At 36.1% G+C, this 11175-nt stretch overlaps 1 protein-coding gene and 1 long non-coding RNA gene across 3 annotated transcripts; both read left to right on the plus strand.

The window, feature by feature from the left end:
• Positions 1-345: 345 nt before the first annotated feature.
• LOC133833860 (uncharacterized) lies at positions 346-2023 on the plus strand. The gene is made up of 3 exons (XR_009893177.1): positions 346-443; positions 590-747; positions 1721-2023. It is a non-coding gene; the product is annotated as an uncharacterized LOC133833860 (long non-coding RNA).
• A 1577-nt stretch (positions 2024-3600) lies between these two features.
• Positions 3601-5710, plus strand: LOC133833861 (uncharacterized). 2 transcript variants are annotated; one of them, XM_062263475.1, is made up of 5 exons: positions 3601-3849; positions 4648-4722; positions 5092-5258; positions 5398-5498; positions 5632-5710. In XM_062263475.1, exons 1-3 carry the CDS (start codon positions 3622-3624, stop codon positions 5251-5253), a joined length of 465 nt encoding a protein of 154 aa, XP_062119459.1. In that variant the 5' UTR covers positions 3601-3621; the 3' UTR covers positions 5254-5258; positions 5398-5498; positions 5632-5710. The 2 variants fall into 2 exon arrangements, 1 of the variants encoding a protein (XP_062119459.1); XR_009893178.1 differs by lacking the exon at positions 3601-3849 and adding an exon at positions 3864-3985.
• The last annotated feature ends 5465 nt before the right edge of the window (positions 5711-11175 follow it).

An 11175-nucleotide genomic window follows, 5' to 3' on the forward strand; every position in this document is an offset into this window, starting at 1 on the left:
GCCAATATTCACATTCAGAAAGCTAATAAGCAGACTGTCTTGAAGGTATTCTGATTGTTAATTAAGGTTGTAAAGATTTGGCTTTAACTAATCCTCTTATATAAATTTGACTTTTTGATATTTGGAGTCTAATGTCAAAACTGGATATTTATGCAGCATTGTTCCTTTGTAAATTTCTATTTAATTAGCATTTGAAACATTAGTGGTGAAATTTGGGTTTTCAATAAGGTCTTCAATTTCTTTGAAACTCTTTTATGACTCTTTAATTTAAGGTCAATCACTAGAGTCTTGCTTGGTTTCTCACCAATGTTATTGGTACTGCAGAGTAATACACAGTATATCCTTTTGCCAATCAGTGACCTTGATTCTTGGTTGAAGACACCCTCCATATATGTTTTTGATTGCTCTGCGACTGGGGGAATATTGTGAATGCTTTTATTGAGGTAAAGCTTTAACTCAAAACATATAATGAATTGATATATGTATTGATAATTAAGGTGCTACGTGACATGAATTCATTATCTGTAATTCAGATATTTATATATAAATATATTTGTAAATATAGTGACTTGATTTGATGGTTTGGCAGCTTCATGATTGGGTTGCTTCTAGCTCCTCTGGATCCACAAGGGATTGCATTCTACTTGGAGCTTGTGAAGCACATTAGACTCTTCCACAAAGTGCTGAATTTCCTGCAGATGTGTTTACGTCTTGTCTCACAACACCTATTAAGATGGCTTTGAGATGGTGAGCTTCTTTTCTTGTTCGTCTGTTAGGATCGCCTATCACGTTTATGCATCTTTATTTGAGATCATGCAGTTTTCTGGTTTTGCTTGTGGTGTTTATTCCATATTGGCTGCTTCCTAGTTATTTTTAGTTTGTCAACTGAAAGTCTTTTAGCTGTGCTGTTTGTTTATAGCTGTAGGAGTTAGAAATGGCATGGTATTTAAAATATAGAGAAATCAATCCTTATTCCCAAATCCAACTCGACTGATGCCTTGTGACGTGATTGGTTTGAATAGATGCTTTGAAATATACACAAGTTAGCTAATCTCTGCCTCTATTTTGGGCAGTGAATGCTTTTTCTTATGAGACTAAATTTTTTTTGTTGTATTTTAAGTTGTGGATAACAATTGGTTTTTATTTTTTAAGATAACAATTGGTTTTTGTGTTGTGGATCATTAGATCTGTTTTATTAACATAAGGATGTAATATTTGCTTCTACATTTACTATCATTCTAGTCATATAAATTTAGTATAGTTTAGTTATAAGTTTAATTGTTTTGCACCTATAAGGGCTCTATAACCCATGCTTGCAAACTGGAAGTGACATCAGGGAAATAGTGTTAGAAGTGTTTGTTGATAAGGAAGTTTTATACTGTATTTTCAGATGAATCTGAATCTACTTTTCATGAGGCTTTTCTTAGTTGTCTTACAGAAACTGGTGCAACAGAAAGTTCATCTTTATGTGACCTTCCTAAACAGATGGAAGGTGATCAACAGAGAGCCTCTGAACAGACTAAGAACATCTTAAGTAATTTAGTTGCTGCTGTTGACAATTTGTGGTATCTAAAAGATGGAATACATACTGTAGTCTTAAAAAAACTTTCAGAAAATGGTAAGAGCTATGTGGGTTTTACAGTTTTATTTTTGTATGATACTTCAAGCACTGATCTGTAGACTTATCTCAGCTTTTGGTGGATCCTACTCCATATTCTAGGATCTTGCAGGCAAAGGACACCAAGTGAATTAGATAGAGAGGTTAAGAACTTGAGGGTGGCATTTACTGACCTGTTTTTGAAGCATAACATTTTCAAAGAAACTGCAAAGCCATCGAGATATTGATGCAAATAATGGAAGAATGTATTTCACTAATTTTTGAATACATTTCTTGTTTTGTATTTAGTGATAAAGGAATCTGAATTGGGCATAAATTATGTTGTAATATGATTTCTTAAGCCTAGACTAGTAGACTAAATATTGTAATTACATTTGAGTAATTAATAAAAATCTATTTATGTTACCTTATTTGGCTTCAACTTTCATATTTGTTTTCCTAGTTTTGTGTAAGTAAAAAAAGATTATGTTTCTCTAAGCTAATATAACACATGTGTTATACTAAAGTGTAGTATAACACAAAAAATGTGTTATACTAAAGTATAGTATAACACAAAAAAAGTGTTATGCTAAATTATAACACAAAAAAAGTGTTATACTAAAGTGTAGTATAACACAAATTTATAAGTATTGAAATGTTTTATATAATCGACTATAAATTACATAATTAAGCACTTATCTATTTATTAAAATAACACAGAAATTGTGTTATCGTTGACAGTATAATAACACATCTGTATAACAATGATAAAGTGTTTTGTAAAGTACCCTGACCTACTATAACATAGTCGGTCTTAACACATCAAAAAGTGTTATGGTATGTTTTGATAACACATTTTCGGTGTTATTAAAAGCATTTTTTCATGTAGTGTGAGAATAGTTTCATTCTTGTTAGATGCAGTTTTATATTTGTTGCTTATCTTTCTCTATTTATTTTTCAGAGAGTTTGAACAAGTTCCCTCGAAGGACTAGTACACCATCTAGGGTTCACAGTCAAGCACAACAAGCTGAAGAACAGTTACAACATCAGCAATAGCAGCAGCAGCAACAACAACATCATCCAAACTATAGTTTGAAGTAAAAAATGTTCAAGATTATAAAACTTTATTATGTTAAGTTTTCAAATTTAAGTTAGAACTAAGATCTCATGAAGTAGACACATTCATGGTTTGAATTAATTATTTTTTAATGTAATACTTATGGTTTATCAATCTATTGAGAATTACATTTTATGATTAATTTTGATTTTGTTTATCAAAATACAATAATGAAAATCTTTTAATAAAAAAAAACCATATAAGTATCACTACTACAAAATAACCTTTACGGGACACTTTTTTAGGACACGCACATAAATGCAAGTCCTTAAAAATATTTATGAAGTTTTTAGGACACTCATTGAGAGTCCTGAAAAAACACAATTTAGGACTCGCAATGAGTGTCCTAAAAGAAAATGCCAGTCCTAAAAAAATCAGGGCTATAAAAATAAGTGTTTTACTTAATATTTTTAAGGACTTGCTTTGGGAGTCCTTAATACTCTTTTAGGACTCGCAATGAGTGTTCTAAAAGAATTTGCGAGTCCTAAAAAATCTGGGCTATAAAAATAAGTGTTTTACTTAATATTTTTAAGGACTTGCTTTGGGAGTCCTTAATACTCTTTTAGGACTCGCAATGAGTGTCCTAAAAGAATTTGCGAGTCCTAAAAAATCTGGGCTAAAAAAAAAATATCTTACTTAATAATTTTAAGGACTTTCTTTGGGAGTCCTTAATACTTTTTTAGGACTCGCTGGGAGTCCTAAAAAAAGTATTAAGGACTCCCAAAGCAAGCCCTTAAATATTTTAAGTAAAACTCTCAAAAACAGCCATATATTTGGGGTTACACATATATACTTAAAAAACTATACACATTTGGGGTTTTATAGGGTTACATATACTCAAACCCACAGCAGCCACACAGTACCGAAGGAGATGAACGGCTGAACGGCATGACCAAGGCTGAAGGAGATGAACGGTAGCAGGTGGTGCTCGACGGCAGTGACGTTCCAGCATTCTCGGCGGTGTCGACGGTGGTTCCAGCGTTCCAGCACTCACGGCGGCGCACGGCTCCAGAACTCACGGTGGCGCAGGTCTCGGCTCCAGCAGGCTCTTTGGCGGTGCAGGGTCTCGGCTCTGGCGGTGCAGGTTCTCGACTCCGGCGGTACTGGTTGCTCACGGTTCCAGCCGTGGGTTGAGGTATGTATATTGCTTCTTTTTTTTATTTTTTTGCTTATATAAATATATATATTATAATTTCAGATATATATATGATATATCAATCAAAATAATATATATATATACTAGAGAGCTTGCTCAACAAATTGAGAAGGAGGTATTCTAGTTGATTTTTAGATGGAGCAAACCAATGAGATATTTTGTAATCTGTGGTCCTAATTATTTTTGCCACTGGCACTCCATTGTACTCTATTAAATAATCCAATGCTGCTATGAATGAGATATTTGTAATATGTGGTAATAAGTGGTTTGATAAATATAACTGCAGTTAAGCCTGTTTAGAGTCATCTGATCTTAGATGGTAGTTGTAGTTGATTTTAAGATGGGAGCAAACCAATGACCTATTAATAAGATGTGGTAATAATTATTTTTGGAACTTCATAGTAAACTATTAAATTATGCAATAATGAATGAGATAAGTGGTTTCGATAATTATAACTGCAATTGAATCTGTTTAGAGTCATCTTATTTTACATATAATTGTATATGCCTGGGTGTGTATTCCTTTCCTCATTGCATCTTATGTGAGTAGAACTGTTTCAGGTGTCTCATTATGGTAGTTTCTATTTTCAAGTAGAATTCCTACTTTACATTTTGTAGATTCTATATGTTTCAGTTTTAAGCACCCTTTTCCGTTCGCCATTTGGATATTAATGTTATTGAACATGATATATATGTTCAAGATAATTGAGTATATTGTGCTGTCACTGTGTATTGATTCTGTGTCATAATAATGAGTTTCTGTTTTTTACTTTACAGGTTAAGGCTTTTAGCAAATCTCTCGAGTCATTTAAAACTGCAATTGTTGTTGGTGGAACTAATATATCTGACCAGGTGACTGATGTGGATTTATAGTTTTATTGTTTACTTAAGTTCTCCCCTGTGTGGTCAAAGGGAATACTGTTGGGTGGATTATGTTGATCTATATTGTTTATTTATTTATTTTTGACATTTCTCATATGTTGTGGTTATTTTCCTATAATTTAAATTTTATGTTCTAACTAATGAGTTATTAGTTAAATATTTAATTGATATCTTATTCTTTATGGTAGGATGTGTACCCTTAATTTCAATTTTGACTTCTCTTTTATCTTAAGTCTGAAATACATCGTTCTTTGGGTGTATGGAATGTACTTTCTGTCCTCGTGAAAAAGCCCATATCAATATGTGTTTGACTGATTTCACTGCTGGATGCCAAAACAGAGGTCTGAGCTCCGTGCTGGAGTTGATATAGTTGTTGCTACTCCTAGGAGATTTATAGATCATTTGCAGCAAGGAAATAGTTCACTTTCAAGAGTTTCATTTGTTGTTCTAGATGAGGCTAAGCTGACAGAATGCTTGACATGGGGTTTGAACCTCAGATAAGAGAGGTACGCTCCCTTCCTACCTCAAATATTTCTATTTTTCTCTTTTACTTGAGATTTTTTCTGTTCCATCTGTTTGTATGCTCCATCAAAGCCTGGCTATTCATGTCCCCCTTTCCCTGTTGCACAACCTATTCCATCGCAGAAAATCACATGCCTCAAGAGATTGACATTTCTACATTACAAACATTAGGCAATTGGGATCTTTCTCGAGCTTGGAATAGACCTTTTACAAGCCATCCAAAGGTATATATATACATATATATATATATCTATGTATAGCTAGTTTGAGAATGTGCTTAATTATTATATATGTTTAAGAGAGTTTCTAAAAATTAATGACGAGTATACATATAAATATTATATATACAAAATGCAGAGAGTTCCAGACACTGGGGAATTGGTTACAATCGGAATTTCCCCAACGAAGCCTTATCTTGAAATAGGAGTAATTTCAGGTATATATATATATAGATGAAAACACACACTATATATATATATATATATCTTAATTATTAGTGATTATTATTTTTAATATTTGTAATTATAAATTTTAATTCAGCTGATGGAAAGAATCTAGTTCATAGAGCGGATCTAAAGCTCAATCGGTGTCCAATTTGCCATGACATTGGAATCACAAAGAGGTAATTATTAATTAATCAAAGCTTAATTAATTAATTAATCAAAGCTTAATTAATTAATTAATTACAAATATCAAATGTTAAACTAATATATAAGTTTTTCATACAAGTTAATTGGTTTCATTAATTAATCACATATATAATATTGGGGTTGCTTCAGGTACAATTTGATTATGGATATTCCACTTACTATAGACATAATTAATCAAGGCTCTTAAATGTATACGAGCTGATAAATTTCGGTTAAGATAGTTAATGCCTGTAACATTCTAATTCCACACATTATCTATAAATTTCATTCTCATTCCTTCTAGAGAATGATTCTTCCTTGAGCTTCCTCGGGCTGTTCCACCTTGAAGTGAGGCTAGATACAATATTTTTAGAGTTTTCTTGTATGAATACTTTAATTGTTTGGATACATTTCATTGTTTTCCCAGAGAGTTTAATTAATGGTTATACAAATAAATAATATAGGGAACTAGAATGTTTAAAACACTAAAAATAATATAGGCTAATAATTTTCTATTTATAATATAGGGTAATAATATCAAACTTTTGTTGTCGAAACAAGTAATAAACAATATACAACTACATAGTATTAATCTAGTACAATTTTTATATATGCTTTGAATTTATTACCACTAATATAATTATAATTAAATTTTTGTTTTCTTTTTTTTTTCAGTTCACCTCCGACAAACCATATACTACTCAAGAAATTGACGAAGTTAGAGAAGAATGGGCAATGTCATTTTTACAATTGGTTAGAGCAAAATGAATGATATTATAGCTAGCTAATTACAATACATGTTTAGAAATTTTAAATTTATTTCGTAAAATTTTTTTGCCAATTTTTTAGTATTTTCTTTTCAAAATTCTTTTGATACATATTCGACACTCAAATGGATATATATTTTTAAATAAAAATTAAAATTGTAGCTGTATTTTTTTTTAAAAAAAAATTACTTTTAAGGGCATGCAAAGCGAGTCCTAAAAAATTACCCGCGAGTCCTAAAAAATTTGGTTGAGTGCCTTTAATTAAGTTTTTAGGACTCGCTTTGCGAGTCCTAAAAAATCTGGTTGAGTGCCTTTAATTAAGTTTTTAGGACTCGCTAAAAGAATGTTTTTAGGACTCGCACAGATTTTTTAGGACTCGCGTTGCAAGTCCTAAAAACAGTTTTTTAGGACTCGCAATGCTAGTCCTAAAAAACCTTTTTTGTAGTAGTGTATACTTATCAAAATAAAATGTAAAATATATTATCCACACTAAAGTAACAAAATTTTATTACTATATGTTATGATTTAAAAACATATTATAAGCGTAACAAATTGTTATGATTTATATAATATAACAAACTAAAAATGCTATCAAAATAATCAAATGTAACAGTTGAAAATTGTTATGCAAAAAGTATAAGATTAATCTTCAAATTTATAACCAAATACTCTAACTAAATGTTATTATTTGAATATTATAGCAACTAAAAATGTGTTATTGAATAGTTTAAGATAACATCGAACATAACATTCGAATATTGTTATAGAAAAGATAGGACTTTTAATAACAGGGGCTATGTTAGCGTTTTCAGAAGCGTTATCAATACTCCCGGTTAGCAGTTTTTAAGTGTTATGAATACTGTTTTTTCTTGTAGTGAGATTTTCTTACCAAGGCTCTTCTCCCCAGTGTGGTCCTCGTAAAAGCCCTCATGTACTTCTCGGAGTATAAGGCTGGCTTCCTACTTGGACACACAACAGAAAAGGGGAAACAAAAATCCTCACCTGTACAACTTGCTGTCCATTATGACGTAATGAGGGGCTTGGTAAAGCAACTTTCGAGCTGCTTTCTTATCCTGTGGTAACTCTCTAGAGACAAGTTATTTCACAATAGGCTCCATCCATCCGTTTTATGGCTGGACTGCTTCTACCTCCTCGGGGCCTGAGATGGTTGGAGCAACCAAGTAGTTAATCGGGACCATGTCGATAAGCTCAGCATCCTTGGTGGTAGCAAGCTTGGCTAGGGCATCAGCATTAGAATTCTGTTACCTTAGCACTTGTCAGATGGAAAACATTTTGAAGTTGTGTAGAATTTCTTGGGCCCTGGCTAAGTAAGTAGCGATCTTTCTTCCCCAGGCTTGTACTCTTTGAGTAACTGATTTACTACGAGCTGAGAATCACTGCAGATCTCAAGGCCCTCGACCTTAGGGCACTGTGAACCCTATGCCTTTCAAGGGATACTAAGATTAGGCCTACTCTTGCTCCATTCTCGTTGGAGGACCCATCTACATATAGCTTCCACATGGCCTAACCACTGAGGCATTCCCAAGTCGCTCATGCGGTCTTGTCAACTCGACAATGAAATCCACTAGTGCTTGTCTCTTGATTGCAGTCCTTGGGTGATAAGTGATGTCTAACTGACTTAGTTCGACGACCCCCTTAAGGAGTCTCCTTGAGGACTTTGGCTTCTGGAGGAATTTCCACAAGTTCTGGTTAGTGAGGACCTTGATGGGATGCACTTGGAAGTAGGGACATAGCTTCGAAGAAGCAACCATCAAGCAAAAAGTTAGCTTCTACATAACTAGATATCCAAATTTCGCCCTGAGGAGTCTCTTACTTAAATAGTACACCAGGTGTTGGACGCGGCCTTCCTTGCGGACTAGGGCTGCACTGATGGCATTCTCCAAGACAACCATGTAAGGAGGAAGGGTTCTCTGTCTATGGGCTTTGATAGGATCGACGGATTAGCCATATGCGCCTTCAATTGTTGGAATGCTTGTTCACATTCTTCCATCCACTCGAATCTTTGACATCCTCAGAGGATGTTGAAGAACGGGATGCACTTATCAGTTTCATTTGAGATGAAGCAACTCAGCTCTGCTATCCTCCCAATGAGGCTTTGTACGTCTTTATGTTTTTTAGGGGATGGCATTTCGATCAAGAATTTGATCTTCTCGTGGTTTGCCTCTATTCCACATGTTCTAACTATGAACCTAGGAACTTCCCGAAACAACCCCAAAAGTTTACTTCTCGGAATTCAAATTCATCCTGAATCTGCGGACAACAGTGAACACTTCCACCAAATCTTTAAGTGGTAGGGGTTGTTCTAGATTTTACTAGCATGTCATCTACGTAAACCTCAATGTTCCAACTCGGCTGGTTCTTGAAAATCCAGTTTCCCAATATTTGATAGGTGGTACCAGCATTCTTGAGCTCGAAGGGCATCACTTTGTAGCAATATACCCCTTTGTCGGTGTGAATGTTGGTGTGCTCTTTATCTGCAACATGCATGGAAATCTGGTTATATTCGGAGTACGCCTCCATAAAGGACAAGAGCTTGTATCTGGAGGTAGCTTCAACCATCTAATTAATCTTGGTTAAAGGAAAACAACCCTTTGGACAGGCTTGATTGAGGTAGGAGAAATCTATACAGGTCCTCCAAGATCCATTTGGATTGGGCACCAAGATTAGGTTAGACAACCACCTTGGGTTCTAAGCTTCTCGGATGAACCCGTTCGTGAGAAGATTATCCACCTCCGCCTTCAAAGTCAGTGCTCAGGTATGGTCAATTGTTCTCCTTTTTTGTTGTATTGGAGCAATGGTAGGATCAATGTTCAAGGCATGACATATGATGTTCGGGTCAATGCATGTCATGTCAGAGTGAGACAAGGCAAATACGTCTTGATTTTCCTTGAGAAAACTCATTAAGGCTTCCCGAACACTCGCCTTGAGATCTTTCCCAACCTTCATTTTTATATCCGGGCCGGAGGCATCAAGGATCACCTCCTCCATCTCTTCCATTGGCTCGATAGCCCTCTCTTTCTGAACTCTGAGGTTTAGCTCATTGGAGTCTTTTTCTTCTTGAACAACTTGGACCTCCATCTCCTCGGGAGGAGGGTGTTCGAGGGTTGCTACCTCAATTACCATTACTCGATGCTTGATGGACACATTGTAGCATAGCCTGGCCTCCATTTGGTCTCCACAGATTGTTCCTATTCTAGCCTCCATGTGGAACTTCATGTACATATGGCGTATGGAGGTGACAACTCCAAACTCCACTAGGCTGGATACCCCAGGATGGCGTTGTACGCAGAGGGGTAATCGACGACCACAAAGGTGCAGTAATTGAAGGCCTGGCGAGGTACTTCTCCAAGCGCCAGTGGCAGTTTGATTTGCCCCATCGGGATGAGACCTTCCCTCGAGAACCCATAAAGAGTGGAGGTATAAGGGGACAGGTCAACAGTAGTCAACCCAATATTCTCATAGGCTGACTTGAACAGGATGTTCACTGAACTCCCATTGTCCACCAAGATTCAAGCCACCATCTTTTTGGAAATCTGGCTCTCTGGCACCAAAGGATTGGGTTTGGAAAAGTGTGCCCTCCTAGCATTGCCCTCGGAGAAAGTGCTGACTTGATCAGTCATTTAGGGAATTTGTGTTGGTAACTGGGTTAGCTCCAACACTTCATCATCATGGTTTAGGTCCCAGGAATATTGATTTTGCAAGCCCTTTGGTGCGCCCCCAGCTAAGGTCTTTTGGAAATAGTCCATACTATCCCGTTCACCAAGGGAGGTCCATTGCCTACACTCCTTGGTGTGGTGACCCACATCATTGTTGAATCAACGAAACTTAGTTGAATCTCTTTTCTCCTGATCCCTCCGTATAGGTGCTAGTTTCCTGTAGTGGACATGTTGCTTAGTGGCCAGGAAAATATTCTCTTGATTATCGACCAGGTCTGTGTACTAGGAGTACTGTGGAGCATACTTCTCTTTGGTGGTTTCTCTAGTTCTCTTGGTCTTCTTGCCCTTGCCTTTTCCTCCATGTTTTCTCCCACCAGGGGTCTCGTTGGGTGTCATGGATTCAGCCAGAGCCGTAGCTTCAGCACTTAATGCAGGCTGAAAGGCAGTGTATCCACTGGGAGCTACTCCATAGCTTATCGAGGCAGTACTGAAACCAACATTTGTTAGGGTGCTGAAACCAGCTAGTTGAACAACATTGCTAAATTGTGGAGTGCTCATAACACTCATTTGTGTTGGAGTGTATGGCGAATATTGGGTTCCCAAAGCCATGGAATTTGGGTCATCCAGGGCTGGTACTCCAAACGCTCCAATCTGAGCCTCCTCCTAGTTGATGTACTCTTGAGCTCAACGTATGAAGTCATCGGGCCTGTGGCATGCTCTTCACTGGAGGTCATCCCATAGCGCGGAACCTGCTAGGATGCCAGCTTGTAGGGCCATAACCTGTTGGCCATCATCGACCCTCTTGGTCCTAGCTCCTTTTTCCTTAAA

The sequence above is a fragment of the Humulus lupulus genome, chromosome 5 (assembly GCF_963169125.1).
Source record: "Humulus lupulus chromosome 5, drHumLupu1.1, whole genome shotgun sequence".
NCBI classification, from domain to species: domain Eukaryota; kingdom Viridiplantae; phylum Streptophyta; class Magnoliopsida; order Rosales; family Cannabaceae; genus Humulus; species Humulus lupulus.

What these genes read in the sequence shown, in the direction of transcription:
- LOC133833861 (XM_062263475.1), top strand. Translation starts at nt 3,622, where the DNA reads ATGAACGGTAGCAGGTGGTGCTCGACGGCAGTGACGTTCCAGCATTCT. An exon ending in GGTTCCAGCCGTGGGTTGAG is followed by an intron (nt 3,850 to 4,647) that starts GTATGTATATTG and finishes TTTACTTTACAG; the next exon opens with GTTAAGGCTTTTAGCAAATC. An exon ending in GAACTAATATATCTGACCAG is followed by an intron (nt 4,723 to 5,091) that starts GTGACTGATGTG and finishes ATGCCAAAACAG; the next exon opens with AGGTCTGAGCTCCGTGCTGG.